At 42.8% G+C, this 13,362-nt stretch overlaps 2 protein-coding genes across 2 annotated transcripts; one reads left to right on the forward strand and one right to left on the reverse strand.

Annotated features, from left to right (window-relative positions):
• The first annotated feature begins 294 nt into the window (after positions 1-294).
• Positions 295-5,375, forward strand: tob2 (transducer of ERBB2, 2). Its single transcript, XM_011478498.4, has 2 exons — positions 295-565; positions 2,262-5,375. Exon 2 carries the CDS (start codon positions 2,431-2,433, stop codon positions 3,634-3,636), a length of 1,206 nt encoding a protein of 401 aa, XP_011476800.1. The 5' UTR covers positions 295-565; positions 2,262-2,430; the 3' UTR covers positions 3,637-5,375.
• A 1,608-nt stretch (positions 5,376-6,983) lies between these two features.
• Positions 6,984-12,306, reverse strand: tefb (TEF transcription factor, PAR bZIP family member b). Its single transcript, XM_004071783.5, has 4 exons — positions 11,874-12,306; positions 10,811-11,332; positions 10,159-10,361; positions 6,984-9,854 (listed from the first exon to the last, which is right to left on the reverse strand). Exons 1-4 carry the CDS (start codon positions 12,013-12,015, stop codon positions 9,639-9,641), a joined length of 1,083 nt encoding a protein of 360 aa, XP_004071831.1. The 5' UTR covers positions 12,016-12,306; the 3' UTR covers positions 6,984-9,638.
• Positions 12,307-13,362: the final 1,056 nt, after the last annotated feature.

Raw genomic sequence — 13,362 nt, forward strand, 5'->3', positions numbered from 1 at the left:
TTATTATCACGCAGAGCCTACAAATATCTCTCCGCAATATAAAATAGAACCACGGAGATACATTTGGATTTCAATTTTAAAATAATTTGACTGTTTCCGGCATCTGTGGGATAGTGTGTCAACCTCGGTAGTGTTTTGAAAAAATGTCAACATTACTAAATATACTTTGTTCAGCAAACAGATGTGGATGTCTCTTCGAAATGTGCATGACACACAACAGCAAAAAGACGGCAGAATGACTGACAGTTGACGAAAAATCCAAAGTAACATTATAATATGAAGAAAGTAGTCCCTGTCGTAAAAGGGGGTGTGGGCGAGTCACACTATAAATACGCTGGGTTGTCAAACAGTAAAGTTTCGTTGAATCCTCCGAGCGAAGTGTCGGCGGAGGACAAACCACAGAATCTCAAACTGACTGGGAATGTGAGCAGAACTGGAACAAATTAACCGCAGTGAAAACATTAGGCATTTTGAAGGCTTAGCTTGAAACCTCCGCCTTAAAACATCACGCATCACCAGGGAATAAACGGAGGACTAGCTTTAAGTCCAAGTCGAGCGTCAGTAGGTGAGTAATTGAAATTCAAATTCATCTGGTCAAAAACAAACAAACAAAAATCTACATTTTTCTGGTGTATGACCGCAAGAATTGACAGCGCTTGTTGACTGAAATGTGCTGGTGTTTTTCCATTTGGAACCTTTGGCTTTCCATCAAGAGTCGCTGACTGGAATGAATGGCTTTGCTGGCACAGTTGTTGCTCCATTTGTTTCTGCCTCGTCCGGTTATTCAAACAGCAGCTGAATAAAGCATTTTAAAGGCCCTCGATCGGAATTATTATACTGAAATGTCCATTCTTCTAAACCCTCCGTTTCTGTAAAGTTAAATCCCCAAAATGCTTTGGAGAAATGGGAGGTTTTCTCCATTTTCTCCTTTCCTATTTGCTCCTTCTTGATTCATTTCTGGGATAGTAAACCTATATCAGCTTTAGCTTATTTTTGCACCATCTTCTGCATAATATTGAGTATTTTGTTGTCATGTAAAGCGTTTCATATTCAGTGAGTGAAGGTCTATTGGCAGAGATCAGAAACCCAGATCAGCACATCATGTGCAAAAGGACAAACAGGCAACTGTACTCTAAAAAACAATATGAATATATGCTTATCTGTAAAAGATTAACTCTAGATTAGCCCAATCTATTGTGTTTCTTATAAATAAATCTCCAGAATTAAAGCCTGACATATATTTAGCCACACAAACTCACAATAAGCCCATGTAAACAATAACATCCTGGTTCCTGCTGATGCTGACTTGGTCTCCTGCAAAATCAAAGGACAAATGAATGAAAAATGGAGCAGCTGGTTGTATATTTAACCTGCAACAAACCGAAAGAAATGAACATTTTAAAGACTGATCATTTTATTTTATTTTTTTAATTAAATCTGCATGCAGGAACTGCTTCTCGCTGTCATTGGATGACATTGTGTCTTGAATATTTTCTCTTCCTTTAAGGAGAGACATCTGAAATGCAGGAGCCGTTTGTGCAGTCAGAATTTTCAGGAATGACGGTTGTGGTTGGAGGCGATGGACTGCCAGATCCATCATGTGAACACGACACGGTCGGGGAGGAATTTATTCCAAGGATGATGCAAAACAGGATCCTGTTCACATCTTTTTGTAAATGTCATGTGAAAGAGAAAATGCAAATCTGTTCTTTGCAGCAGCAGGCCTGCAGCCCCGTGTCCAGCTGGTGCAGCTTTATCTGTAATAACATTAGAATTGCCTTTAATCTGGTGTCCTTCTAATCTTAGCTGCTGAATCCCCATCTGGCAGGGAGGTGAATGTGTTTTGTGTGTGCTTTGGGGAGGGGGGCGTATGGTGCACATTGCATGTTGGGAAATTGTGTTTTTTTTAATTTAAATGTCCAGCCATTTTCCTGAACATGAAGTATTTTTGTACTTTGTTTCTTTTTATGTAAAATGTCGGGCCTTCAGAGCTGACTTGGTTCTGCCGCAGACGTGCAGCTTTCTGATGGAAGCACTTTATAGGATCGTATTTAGATCATGCAGGATTTCTGCAGCTCACATGCAGCGTCTGCTGCATCCTGCAGCTGACAAACGCATCTGTTTGTCTCTCTGTTTAAGACCTGAGCTGTGTTATTTTTATTTACTTTAAGAAGTTGCTGTTTGTGCATCAGTTTAATGAGACTTTGTGCTCTTTGTTTTTGCCGAGTATTTATTTCTTCAGCTTTATTTTGTCTTCGCAGTTGGGACATCCTCACAGCCTGCTGCCTCTGCTTCCGAGGTGCCTTCAAAATGGTGACCCTAAAAGATTCAAACAATTTTCAATAAAACCACAGGACCAAACTTTGTACAACTGCATCTCTCTCAGCACAAACGTCTCAAAGGCATTCCTCCCACCGCACCGGTGCAGCCATGCATCTGGAGGTTAAGGTCGCCCTCAACTTCATTGTGTCCTACCTGTACAACAAGCTGCCTCGGCGTCGTGCTGACCTGTTTGGAGAGGAGCTGGAGAAGATACTAGTGTCTCGTTTTGACGGACACTGGTACCCTGAAGCTCCCATGAGAGGTTCTGCTTTCCGCTGCATCCACCTGGGAGCCCAGAGAGACCCTGTGGTAGAGCTGGCTGCCAAAAGAAGCGGACTGGACACAGAGGAAGTTCGAGCAAATGTGCCTGCAGAGCTCAGCGTATGGATTGACCCCTACGAGGTTTCCTATCAGATTGGGGAGCAGGGCCCGGTGAAGCTGCTCTACCTGGAGGACCCTCCAGGCCTCGTCTGTGATGGTGACAGAGCTGAGGGAGTGATGGCTGAGGGTAAAGGAGGCGCAGAGGCTGAGGAGGGCAAGACCATGGGCTTTAACCCAGACGCTCAGGTGTTCGTTCCAGTGGGAAGCCAGGTATCTCCTGCCCTCATGCCATCCTTGTCCAGCTCCCCGACACCTCTCTCCTCCCAGCCCTGCCCAGGGGTCTTTAGCTACCCCGGCTCCAGCACACCCACCGACCCTGGGGCCCACTCTTCCAACATGTCCACCCCATCTCCTCCCAGCAGTGGGATTCCCTACCTTCCCCCTCAGCAGCCACCGTCCACTCTTCCTCCCGTCCGGCCACAGCCCATGACCTTCACCACTGCCAGCTTTGCCGCCACTAAATTCGGCTCCACCAAAATGAAGAAGTGCAGCGGGGCCGGGTCGGTGCCCAGCTCCGGCGTCATTTTGCCACCCCCCCAAAGGATGCTCTCCCGCTCTCCCACCACCATGTCTGCTCCAGAACTGATCAAGCACAAGCCCCTCTCTCTGTCGTTGCACTCCCTTGGAGCCCCCATGTCCAGCCAGCTCTCCCCCAATGCCAAAGAGTTCGTCTACCCAGGATCCCCTGGGCCTCTGTTCTTTGATGCTGACTCTCAGCCCCTGCAGCCTCATGCCAGCCCTTTCCAACCTCCCCACACTGTCAGCACCAACCCGCCCTTTGACTCCTTCTCCACCCCCCCTACCCAGAGCATGAGCATCATTGGCAGCAGCGGAGGAATCTCTTACATGGAGAAGCCATTCGTTGAAGGATTAGGAAGCTACAGCCTGCAGTACCCAAGTCAGTCCTTCCAGCCGGTTGTTCTGGCCAACTAAGCCTTCGTTTACAAAGAGCTGGACAGTGATGCTGAGCAGAATTTCACTTTCCTAACCGGTTGTTCTCATGCTATCCAGTGCTATTTAGATTCAGTTTTACTAACAAGAAAAATGTCTAACTGGTTACTGTTTCATGTAACTGGATTTCTAACTTTAGATAACCTCAAGATCTGTTTATCTATAACCGTTTCAGAGTTGGCACTGACACCAGAGTGACTGGGATGAGTTGGTTTTTTTTCCTTCTTTTATTCTCCCTTAAACATCATTTATTCTGCGTTGAATGTTGTCGGTCGGTGTTCTGCTGGGCTTGACTGAAATATGGCTCCATTTTGCACTGCACTGTCATGCTGTGAATAAAGGACTTTGCCAGGTCCTGCAGGAGAGGAAACGTCTGTGGAAAAGTCAGCACTTTGCTCTGCAATCTGCTCTGCCCTACTGGCCAAAAATACAAAAAGAGACGAGGGCGGCGGCGGGGGGGGGGCTGTTTCTACAGTGTGTTGTGGCTCAGGCTCGTGGCGGTTTGTGGAGCAGGCCTTTCACCTTCTGGCATGTGAACCCGGGCAGAGGCTGACATGACGGGAAAGGAGCAGAAGGTTGTTTTTGAAGGGCTGCTGTGTTGAATGTACTGTTTCAGTGCTGGGGAGGGTAGTGCAGCTGGAAAGGTTGGAGGGAGCCTTTGTGAATGCGAGACCGATGAATCTGCGTTTATGGACCATAACCAGGTGTTGGCCTCCTCAGTGGAATTCTGGGAAATGTGTCTGTTTGCATTAATCTGCACATGCATGCAGTATGTGAAGGTGAATGGGCTGGTGGGGAGGGGGTGCAGCAGCTAAGCAGTAAGGATCGTGACAAATGGCTTAGCAGGACTTTGACACGAAGGAGAGCTTTTTTTTCCTTCCACACAGGATGGAAAGAAACGGGAAGATGGAAGGGAAGTGAGACAAAAGGGGAGATGAGTCTGTTTGTGCGTTGTCCATTGTGTATTGGCGAAAGCTGGGGTGCTTTAAAACCCAGCGCACGTTTCTGGTGAGCTTAAATGGTATTGAAGCAAGCGAAAGGCGCAGACTATTCTCTCCCTCCTTTTGAAATTCCCCTGCAGTCTCTGCTGCTCAGCCTGAGACTGGGAACAGTTCGGGTTCCTCTGGACAAAGAGCAGCGTTTCTGAGAAGGTTCATTTCACAGTGAGGTCACACGGTGGTGGTGGTGGTGGTGGTAGTGATGATGAGCCATTACGGGGAAAGGTAACCTCCAGCTGTCCTGCACTTTAACACTGGGTTCCTGATGCTGTCGGCACAGACATCAGTTCCTGACCATTTGTTTGGTTGTTGCACATTTTATTCTAAAAAATGCTTCAGAAATGTAGAAAGTTTGTACTTCATTGCATTAAACTTTAATTCTTAGCTGTTAATTTGAATATTTTCCAAACCTGAGGCATTTTTGTTGACCTTTGCTCACTACGGTCTTGCATTTGGTTTTTCAGAATCACACTTTTTTTTTTTACATTTTACTTTAAAGGAAATAAGATGGGGATACAAATGCAAGAAGCTTTTTTGTTGCTGTTTTTTTCTTGGCCCTTGCATTTGATCGAATATTTGTTAGCATCTCCAGGAAAATGTTGGTCCATATTAAAGTTCTTTTTGTTCAGATGTTTTTTTAGTTTCATATGTGCTAAATTTATATTTTCAGAAAATAAAACGAATATATGCAAACTGAGAGAAAATAAAGATGTACAGAATAAAGTTTTGAATGTGTATTGTACCTTGTACAACCTTTGTCTCTAATGACGGGTAAATGTATTTCTCTGCAGCTCTGATGGCTCGAGATGGGAATGTTTACAGCAGGATTTTGTTGGAGGAAAAACGGCCAATAGACATTATTCTTTAGATTTCTGAAGTAATATATTTACCTAATAGGCAGCAGATTTACACCAAAAATTCCTACATTTCCTAAGGTTTATATTTTGAGCATACCAATGTTAAAATCATTTTTGATCTTTTTTAATTCCTTCAACTTTCTTTATTTTTGGCCTTTTGATATTATAGTTTCCATTTTTCGTTTGGGAAAAGTCCTTATTGTAAATTGGTATTTTTTTTACCCAGAATTTTTCCAACTAATAATAATTGGTTAACAATCCAGGCTTTCTTTCGTTTACAAAGCTCACTATTCTAGTACAATTCCAACACCGTCATAGTTTAGAAGGATTGAGAAAAACAAATGTGATTTTTGATTGAATCAGCTGTCCTAGTTTAAATAAGCTGAGAAAAAATAGCATGAGCTTTATTTTGAAAGGAGGAAATCTGGTCCTGGTCACAACAGTTCAGGGTTGCAGGTTTTATTGATGCTGTAACCAAGTATACATCCATAATAAATGAAGGCAAGCAGGGATGAAGATAAATGAATAATTTTGTACTCTAGTGTCCTTATAACAGTGTGTGGGGTTTTTTGCACATGGAAATATTTCATTGTCAAAGTTTTATTTTCTATGTAGACTTTAAAGAGTTAAATAGAAATACAAGCTCAGATGATTATATGAAGATCAAAAATGGCTTTGTTTTTGCTTGTATTTTATTTTTCCTCTTTTGTATCCAATCTGTACACCCTGTAGATGTTTAAAGAATCTTTCACAACTGAAATGCAATGACCTGTTTTCTGTGCTGCCCCTCTGGAATGGGGGAGTTACTACTGCAGTTTCTTATTGTACCAGATTCTTTTTTTAAGTTTATAATAAAAAACAGACTGACAAAAGTAAAGCATGGAAAAGGAAAGTGCTTGTGTCATCCTTGTTTTGTGTGAGGAAGCTTGAGATTAGCGCCTCAGACTTGAGTTGAAGATGCTGCAGATCCTGTGATGTGCATCTTCTGGCTGCAGTAAACAAATCCAAGTGATGTTTGATCAATAATTCAAAGAGGGATTTCTCGAATGGATTGTTCACCGCCCACCTCAGATGGACCCGGCCTGCAGATGTTGCTTTCCATTTCATCATTTGCAGCTCTGTCTGTCCAGCCGGAGTGGAGGCAAACGCGCAGGGACCTGCACAGCTCGACACGCCCCCTTCCCTGCACTGCGCATGTCTGGAAATGCATCTTTTAAGGCTGCAGTTACGCAACACAGGTCCCCTGCGTGTCGGTGTGATCATTATGTAACTTCTCCAGAATATTAATGAGAAAGCAACGAAAGCTGCTAAATGAACGTTTAACTGCAGAAAGCATCCAATGATGGTTAAAATATATAAAGTGTTTTTTAGAGGAGCAGGGTTTTTCTTTTTTTATCCAGACTGAGCTCCCTTTGTTCTCTGATGCCTCACGTCAGCAGCGCTGCAGCTTCTCAAAGACTCAGACACCAACAGATCAGGAGTTGTTAGATTTTTATTTCATATAGATATTAAAAGATACATTTTGAACAAAGTACTACAGATACAGTGTTACAAATAAGAAACACCTTCATATAAAAAACATAAGACACCACAAAACCCAACAATAAAACTCAATTTCTTCTGCAGTTTTTCAGCAACTTTAATCAATAAGATTCCAAAATCTTGATGTTATTTACATCCCATCCTAAAACAAGCCAATTGTTTTCCTCACTCCTGCCACCTGTAGGTAGAACGCTGTAACTACTGTTCTGTGTTTATGTCATAAAATACCCAAACCTGATTAGGTGTCACTAAACACATTCCGTTAAGAACATCTGTTTTTATGTGTTTTTACTAATATTTCCGAATATAACAGTCAGTGTCGGAAAGCAGCTCAGAAATATGATTAAAACACAGTTAGCAATCCAACTGCAGGTGGCAAAAAAAACCTCAAATTTAATCGTCCGGTTATTTGAAATATTTTCAATGAGATGTTAAAAAAAAAGCTGCTACATATTTTAAGCAGACATTTTCAGCTTCGGTTGTGTGTGGAGTGTTTTTATTGTTTTATTCCAGTAAAAAAAAACAACCTAAAAGTTTTGCATTCATCAGCTACACTGTTGTCTAAGCATTACAATGTAATCAATGAGCTTAAATACAAAATGAAACACATTAGTAAAAATGTCCGTTACGCTGCACTGTGGAAAAGCTCAAACATCATTGAAACAAGAGCACCAGCAGGTCCAGTGTGTGACTCATCTTTAGCAAACATGACGCGTTAAAGACGTTTTTTAACTACAGACTTGCCATTTTGTCAATAACTGGCTGCACAGACAGATGTTGGAGTGTGCTGATTATAGACACGGCACATTATCCTTAACACGTTTGTCCTTTTTTCTGTAACAGAGCCCAACCACCGTCCAAAGAAAAACCAATCCCAGCTCTCAGCGATGATTTACAGACATAAGTACACTTTGTGTCAAACGTACAAAGGGGAAATGCAAAGATAAAAACAGGTTTACTGGATTTCATGCATTAGAATCCTTTACAACAGAGGATCTATACTGGAAGCACAAGAGACTTTGGGATATTCCCATTTAGTACATCTGAACAAATTTACATACAATAATATTACTGAAACAAAACAGGCATAAACATAACGAATTATTATTGCCACATTTATTCTTCTTTTAGAGATTGCCATGATTATGAGCTGATTGATCCGAAAATGTGCAAAGGACACCATGGAAAAGGGATCTCATAACAGTCTGCAATATGTTTTTACATTAGACAGAAACTCAGCCACTTTGTAGGAGAGCTGCCTTGTGTGTCCTCTCTGCATCAACCAACACCACCCTGTGGTTCACTCGGAACCATTCAGAACTTTTCAGTGCCGCTTGATGTAAATAAGAACATTTTGTCCTTGAGGACGAAAACACAGAAAACCAAAAATTTTTCTTCAACACAAATATTCAAAAGCACAGTTCACTAACTGAAATCCCTGCCTAATCGTTGGTTTTACTGAAAACGAAAATAATTGATCCAGTACTTGGTTATCAGTTCTAGTCAACATTGCTTTGTTACCATCAGAATTTTGTGGCACTTTTTTTTTTTTTTGGCAAACATCGGGATAGCTGCTGGGTTAATCAAAGACTCACAAGTCTCAGTCCTAACAAATGGTGAACATGAGACAGTGAGACTTCAAACATTGAGCAGAGCTCCGCTTTGGGAATGGCTACCATTTATTTGAATAGAAAATAAAGAATCCAGTTACTGCACGTTTGGCAGTCAGGCTAACCATCTCTACTTGCAGTAAAATAAACATCTCTACACTTAAAATACCCCTCCACCAGCGAGGGCCGTCAAGGTCAACAAACTTACGCCGCGAATACGGAGAACATTTTCTCCTTCTCCCTTTGGAAAGTCTGATATAAAAAACCCAGAGGATGGCTGATAAAACCATCAGACCTAAAATCTGGAGGAGAAAAATCAAATCACAGTAGTTTTCAATAGAAGCAGCTACTGTGGTAGATAAGGTACTGCTACCGGGTGTTGCACATCATGTGCATGTTTAATTTGGTTTTAAAAAGTGCAAGGAATAATTACATGTGGTACACACACCAAGTAAAAAGGTACAGGAATAGATATATACTGTCCACACCGCTGTTTTTTGTGTGAAATAAAGACTGTACCATCATAATTTCAACTCCTGCTGCTTTACCGAGTGCCAGGATGTAGGATTGAATAATAATAAGCAGAAATTGTCTGCTGTCGAAGATTCAGTACCTCAAGAAATGATGTGTGGACATTAAAACTGAAGGTGACCAAAAGCCAGGTCTGCTCTTTCCTTTTAAACTGAGATGAGCACAACTTTCCACACGTTCACCTGTGGGACCACCCAACAGCCCACTTTCTCTCAGTGCAGGAGCCAGACGCTCTCCACAGGCCGTCCTGAGACCCACTGCTCCCATCATGCCTCACCGCCCGCCAGCACGCATCCAAAACTCCAGCGTCGCAGACGGCCACAGGAGATCAACACAATGACAAATTTAGATTCCCTTGGTGTTTGAGTCTGGGTTGGATTCTGTGGGGAAGGGAGCTCTGCCTCCGTCTCATCCACTCCTCCGTTTGCCTCACAACGAGGTTTTGTTTACAGCAGGCCGTACTTAGCCTCATAGCGGGCCAAGATGTTCTTACAGCGGCCGCAGTCCTTCCGCAGCTCGGCAACCTGCTGTCTCAGTGCGGCGTTCTCCCGCTCCAGAAAGGAGGCGCGCACTGTGATTTGGTTCTCCTTGAGCCGACGTGCATCCCGGGAGCGCTTTGCTGCCAGGTTGTTCTTCTTCCTCCTTGACCAATATTTCTCATCCTGAGGGAATAGCAATGAGAGTCAAAGGAAAAAACAATGAGACTCAATCTGGCTAAAATAAAGCAGAAGTTTGGGGTGGGAGTGAGACTATCCTTCCTGTTGCTGCCATGTTTAGAGAAGCTTTAATCTTCCTGTACTGACCAGAAGAGTGAAATTCTCCTAAATGTTCCTGCACTAAGATTTAACTGTGAAATCTGCCGCCGCTAAACTCCAAGGAGAAAACTCAGCTCACAAAAACTAATACAATATGATATAATAGAATGTAAATATGCAACATTTTGAGTTTATTGGTGTGGAGCTGTACCTTCTGTTCATCAGGGACAAACACTTTTCTGGCTTTCTTGATCATGGGCTGGGGTTTCAGTTCCTCATCAGAGAACTTGTGCTTGCGGGGATTGAACAGCTCTCCGCCTGGAACGCTGGACAGCACCAGGTCTGTGGGGTCTGGCTGGAAATTTATGTCCACTTCAATGGCATCTGGGTCAATCGGGGAGGGTGTGTTCCTTTCTGCAATATTACAATCCAAGAGTTTAGGAAAAAAAATGACTTTGTATTTATCCATATATGTGTATTTACCGATATGTAAAAGCCAATAACCACATGTTTTATTTGTAATCTAAATATAAACATGCTAAAATGAATATTTGGCTCACAAAGCTTAGTTCTCTTCCAAACTCTGAAACCATTTTTGGAGCAGTCTCTTTCTTTTTCTGGTGGTTTAGTATGCTCTATACACTGCACTCTGAATTCCAATTGTTGCAGAGCTCGCATATGCCTGAGGCAACAGATTTGAGAATTCTCCACAAAGCACTAACAACGTGTCTGCTTTCAGCTTATACTTCTTAAAAGATAACTTGGAGATTTGCAGGTTGGTGTAGTCGTCCATCTCAAAGGTCAGGGCTTGAACTGTGAGTCAGAAGTACACATTCCTTAAATGTTTATTAAATGGCATTTACCTTTCTTAGTGAGCTCCACCTCTGCTGGTGCCTCTTCAGGCGCCTCTAGCTGTCCTTCATCATCCTCTTCATCCTCTCCTTCTTCTTCTAGTTTAGCTGGTTGCAGCGTAGTAACAGTCACCGTGTCTTCTGGATCTGTGGTGATCTCAGAGGAAGCCGGCTCTGACGTAGAGGCTTCATCAGCAACAGGAACTGTGGTTGTGGTTGCAGCTGCAACCGTTTTAAGAAGGGTTTTGGCTTTGCCGTCTGCCGAGGTCAGAGTCTTCTGCAGCTCCTCGTCCTCCAGGCTCACAGGGATGCCGTTCTCCAGCAGGAACTCATCCAGGTCCATGTACTCCAGGTGGAACGTCTCCCCATCATAGGGGATGGTCTTGTCCCAGATTGCTGGGGTCAGGGAGGCTGAAACCCCACCACTGGCTCCACTGCCACCTCCTCCACCTCTGGAACCTCCATCAGCGCTTGAAGCCACAGCCCCACCTCCTTCCACATCTTGAGAGGAGCAGAGCTTTTCTTTCTCTATTTCTACACAAAAGAGAAAACGAGCATTAGTTCATTGATTATTTAAAGCGCTCAGGAAACAAAGCAAGTTTAAATTCAGAGAATCCAGAGGAGTGTGGTTCATGAGGAAACACTGGAGGCTCAAATGAAGTCCGTCTGTCTGTTCCACGCGTGACCTCTAGACAAACCAACACCCAAACAAAGAAAAGCTAAATATCTCAACATGGACTCGATGTTTTTCAGAACTCCTGACAGAAATTCTGCCACAAAGTGCCGTAAAGACGCGTTTCTTTGTTTGGGAACTGGCGCAGAGGAATTGGAACTTTTTGTTCTTTTCTGTGTGCCAGCTTCAGGTGACAACAACATCTGAAAAACGAACCGTACCATGCCAGTTTAACACGGTTTGTCGCACAAAACTACACCTAACAGCTAATACTGTACTGGGATGCAGGAAAACATTAGTTTCACTTTTTGTTGTTTCATTTTCCGCTTTAAACCGGCCATTTGTGTCGTAGAACACAGAGAACAGGAAGACTACGTTGCACCCTTCGCGTTTAGGTCTTACCGTCTTCGCCTTCCGCTAGGATATTAGGAGGAGGAATATCCATGATTTTCTTCAAAACAAAAGGAAAAGACTTCTGCGGAGTTGCTGTAGCCACGGTACCACCGGGTTGGAGCGCCAATGTCACCGCAGCTTTGCCAGGCATTGTTCCCTGTCAGGCTCCGAGAACAACAGAGTGAAGTTGGAAGCCGGAAGCTGGCTGTAACAGCAAATATTATCTGCTGTTAAGGCCCGATTTGTTGTAAATGTAAGGGATTTCGGACAGAAAAACTAAAAGACGAGCCTCCTGAGCACACTGAGCACGCTCATTGGTTATTCATGAGTCATGTGCCGCGCCTCCGCACAACGGCGGTATCTGATTGGCTGAAGGGCTCAAACATTAATATTATAATTGTAGAGGATGTTTCTCATCTCTAGTACTGTCACCACTGCTTTTTTTTTGTAAAAAAATAATAATAATAATAATACAATAAATACGAGCATAAATATTTTTCCGGATAAAACATGTCTTTTTTTAATCCATTTGAAAAAACGTGTACAAACCATGTCAAGGGTAAAATATTTTACTGCACATCTTCAATATACCAGCAGATTAAAATGCGCTCACACCCAAACTGTTTTCTCCAGTCCCGTGCAAGGACAAGGCACTCGTGGACCAACACGTGCCTCTGCCCCCACCCCGCTCACGTGAAGGCTCAAGCTGTCGAGGGGCGTGGCTAAAGATCCTCCGCACGTGTTGTTGAAATGACACTACATATCAAAGCCTGCTGCACCGACTGTTGTTTATTTGACGTCTTTAAAAACTAATACACAGAAATTCATTCGTAATATTTCCCAATATCGAGGCGCGTGATACACATAAACATATCTGCAGGATTTGAAAAAAAAATATGGTGGAAAATTAGAATCACAAAAGCTAAAAATGTCACGTTCTGCAACACGAGACAGTGAACGCCTCAGCCTCTCTGAGACAGGATGTTCAGAGTCTGACTAGCACATCTCACCGTTAGTTTGCATGCCCTTTGTTTGATTTTACTCATATCTAAAACTGATATGAAATCGTCTCTAACAGAGAGGTGTAATCCTGCAATTGGAATCCATTTTTCAAATTAAAATAAAAAGATAAAGCAGACAATTTGTAGAAAAAAAAAGTTTCAACTGCTGCAATATTCCCAATGTCTGTTTTCTTTTTGAACTGGTATAAGGATTTGGACAACTTCAAGAAGTTTACTTTTTAGGGATGTTTTTTTTTACCTTCTGCAGAACGCATTTAATAAAAAAAAACCTCCACTCTGAAGTCTCAATCCTGTGATATTCCAGTCCAGATGTTTCTTCTTCGTGCATACTGACAGTGTTTATGCATCATGCAGCAACACACTGTGCAGCTGAGCAGTGTGTGCAGTTTCTAGTTACAAAGACGGTGTTGTGGGAGTAGCAGCTCCTGTCCATCTGCTCAGAATTCAGAGGAGTACAGCCAATCCTAAATGTAAAA

This window comes from Oryzias latipes, chromosome 8 (assembly GCF_053564925.1).
Source record: "Oryzias latipes strain Hd-rR chromosome 8, Olatipes_Hd-rR_3.1".
NCBI classification, from domain to species: Eukaryota; Metazoa; Chordata; class Actinopteri; order Beloniformes; family Adrianichthyidae; genus Oryzias; species Oryzias latipes.

Coding starts and splice junctions, on each gene's coding strand:
- tob2 (XM_011478498.4), top strand. CDS start 2,431: ATGCATCTGGAGGTTAAGGTCGCCCTCAACTTCATTGTGTCCTACCTG.
- tefb (XM_004071783.5), bottom strand. CDS start 12,015: ATGCCTGGCAAAGCTGCGGTGACATTGGCGCTCCAACCCGGTGGTACC. Junction 10,362..10,810: donor GGTGGAGCTCACTAAGAAAG/GTAAATGCCATT, acceptor GTAATATTGCAG/AAAGGAACACACCCTCCCCG. Junction 9,855..10,158: donor TTGTCCCTGATGAACAGAAG/GTACAGCTCCAC, acceptor CTATTCCCTCAG/GATGAGAAATATTGGTCAAG.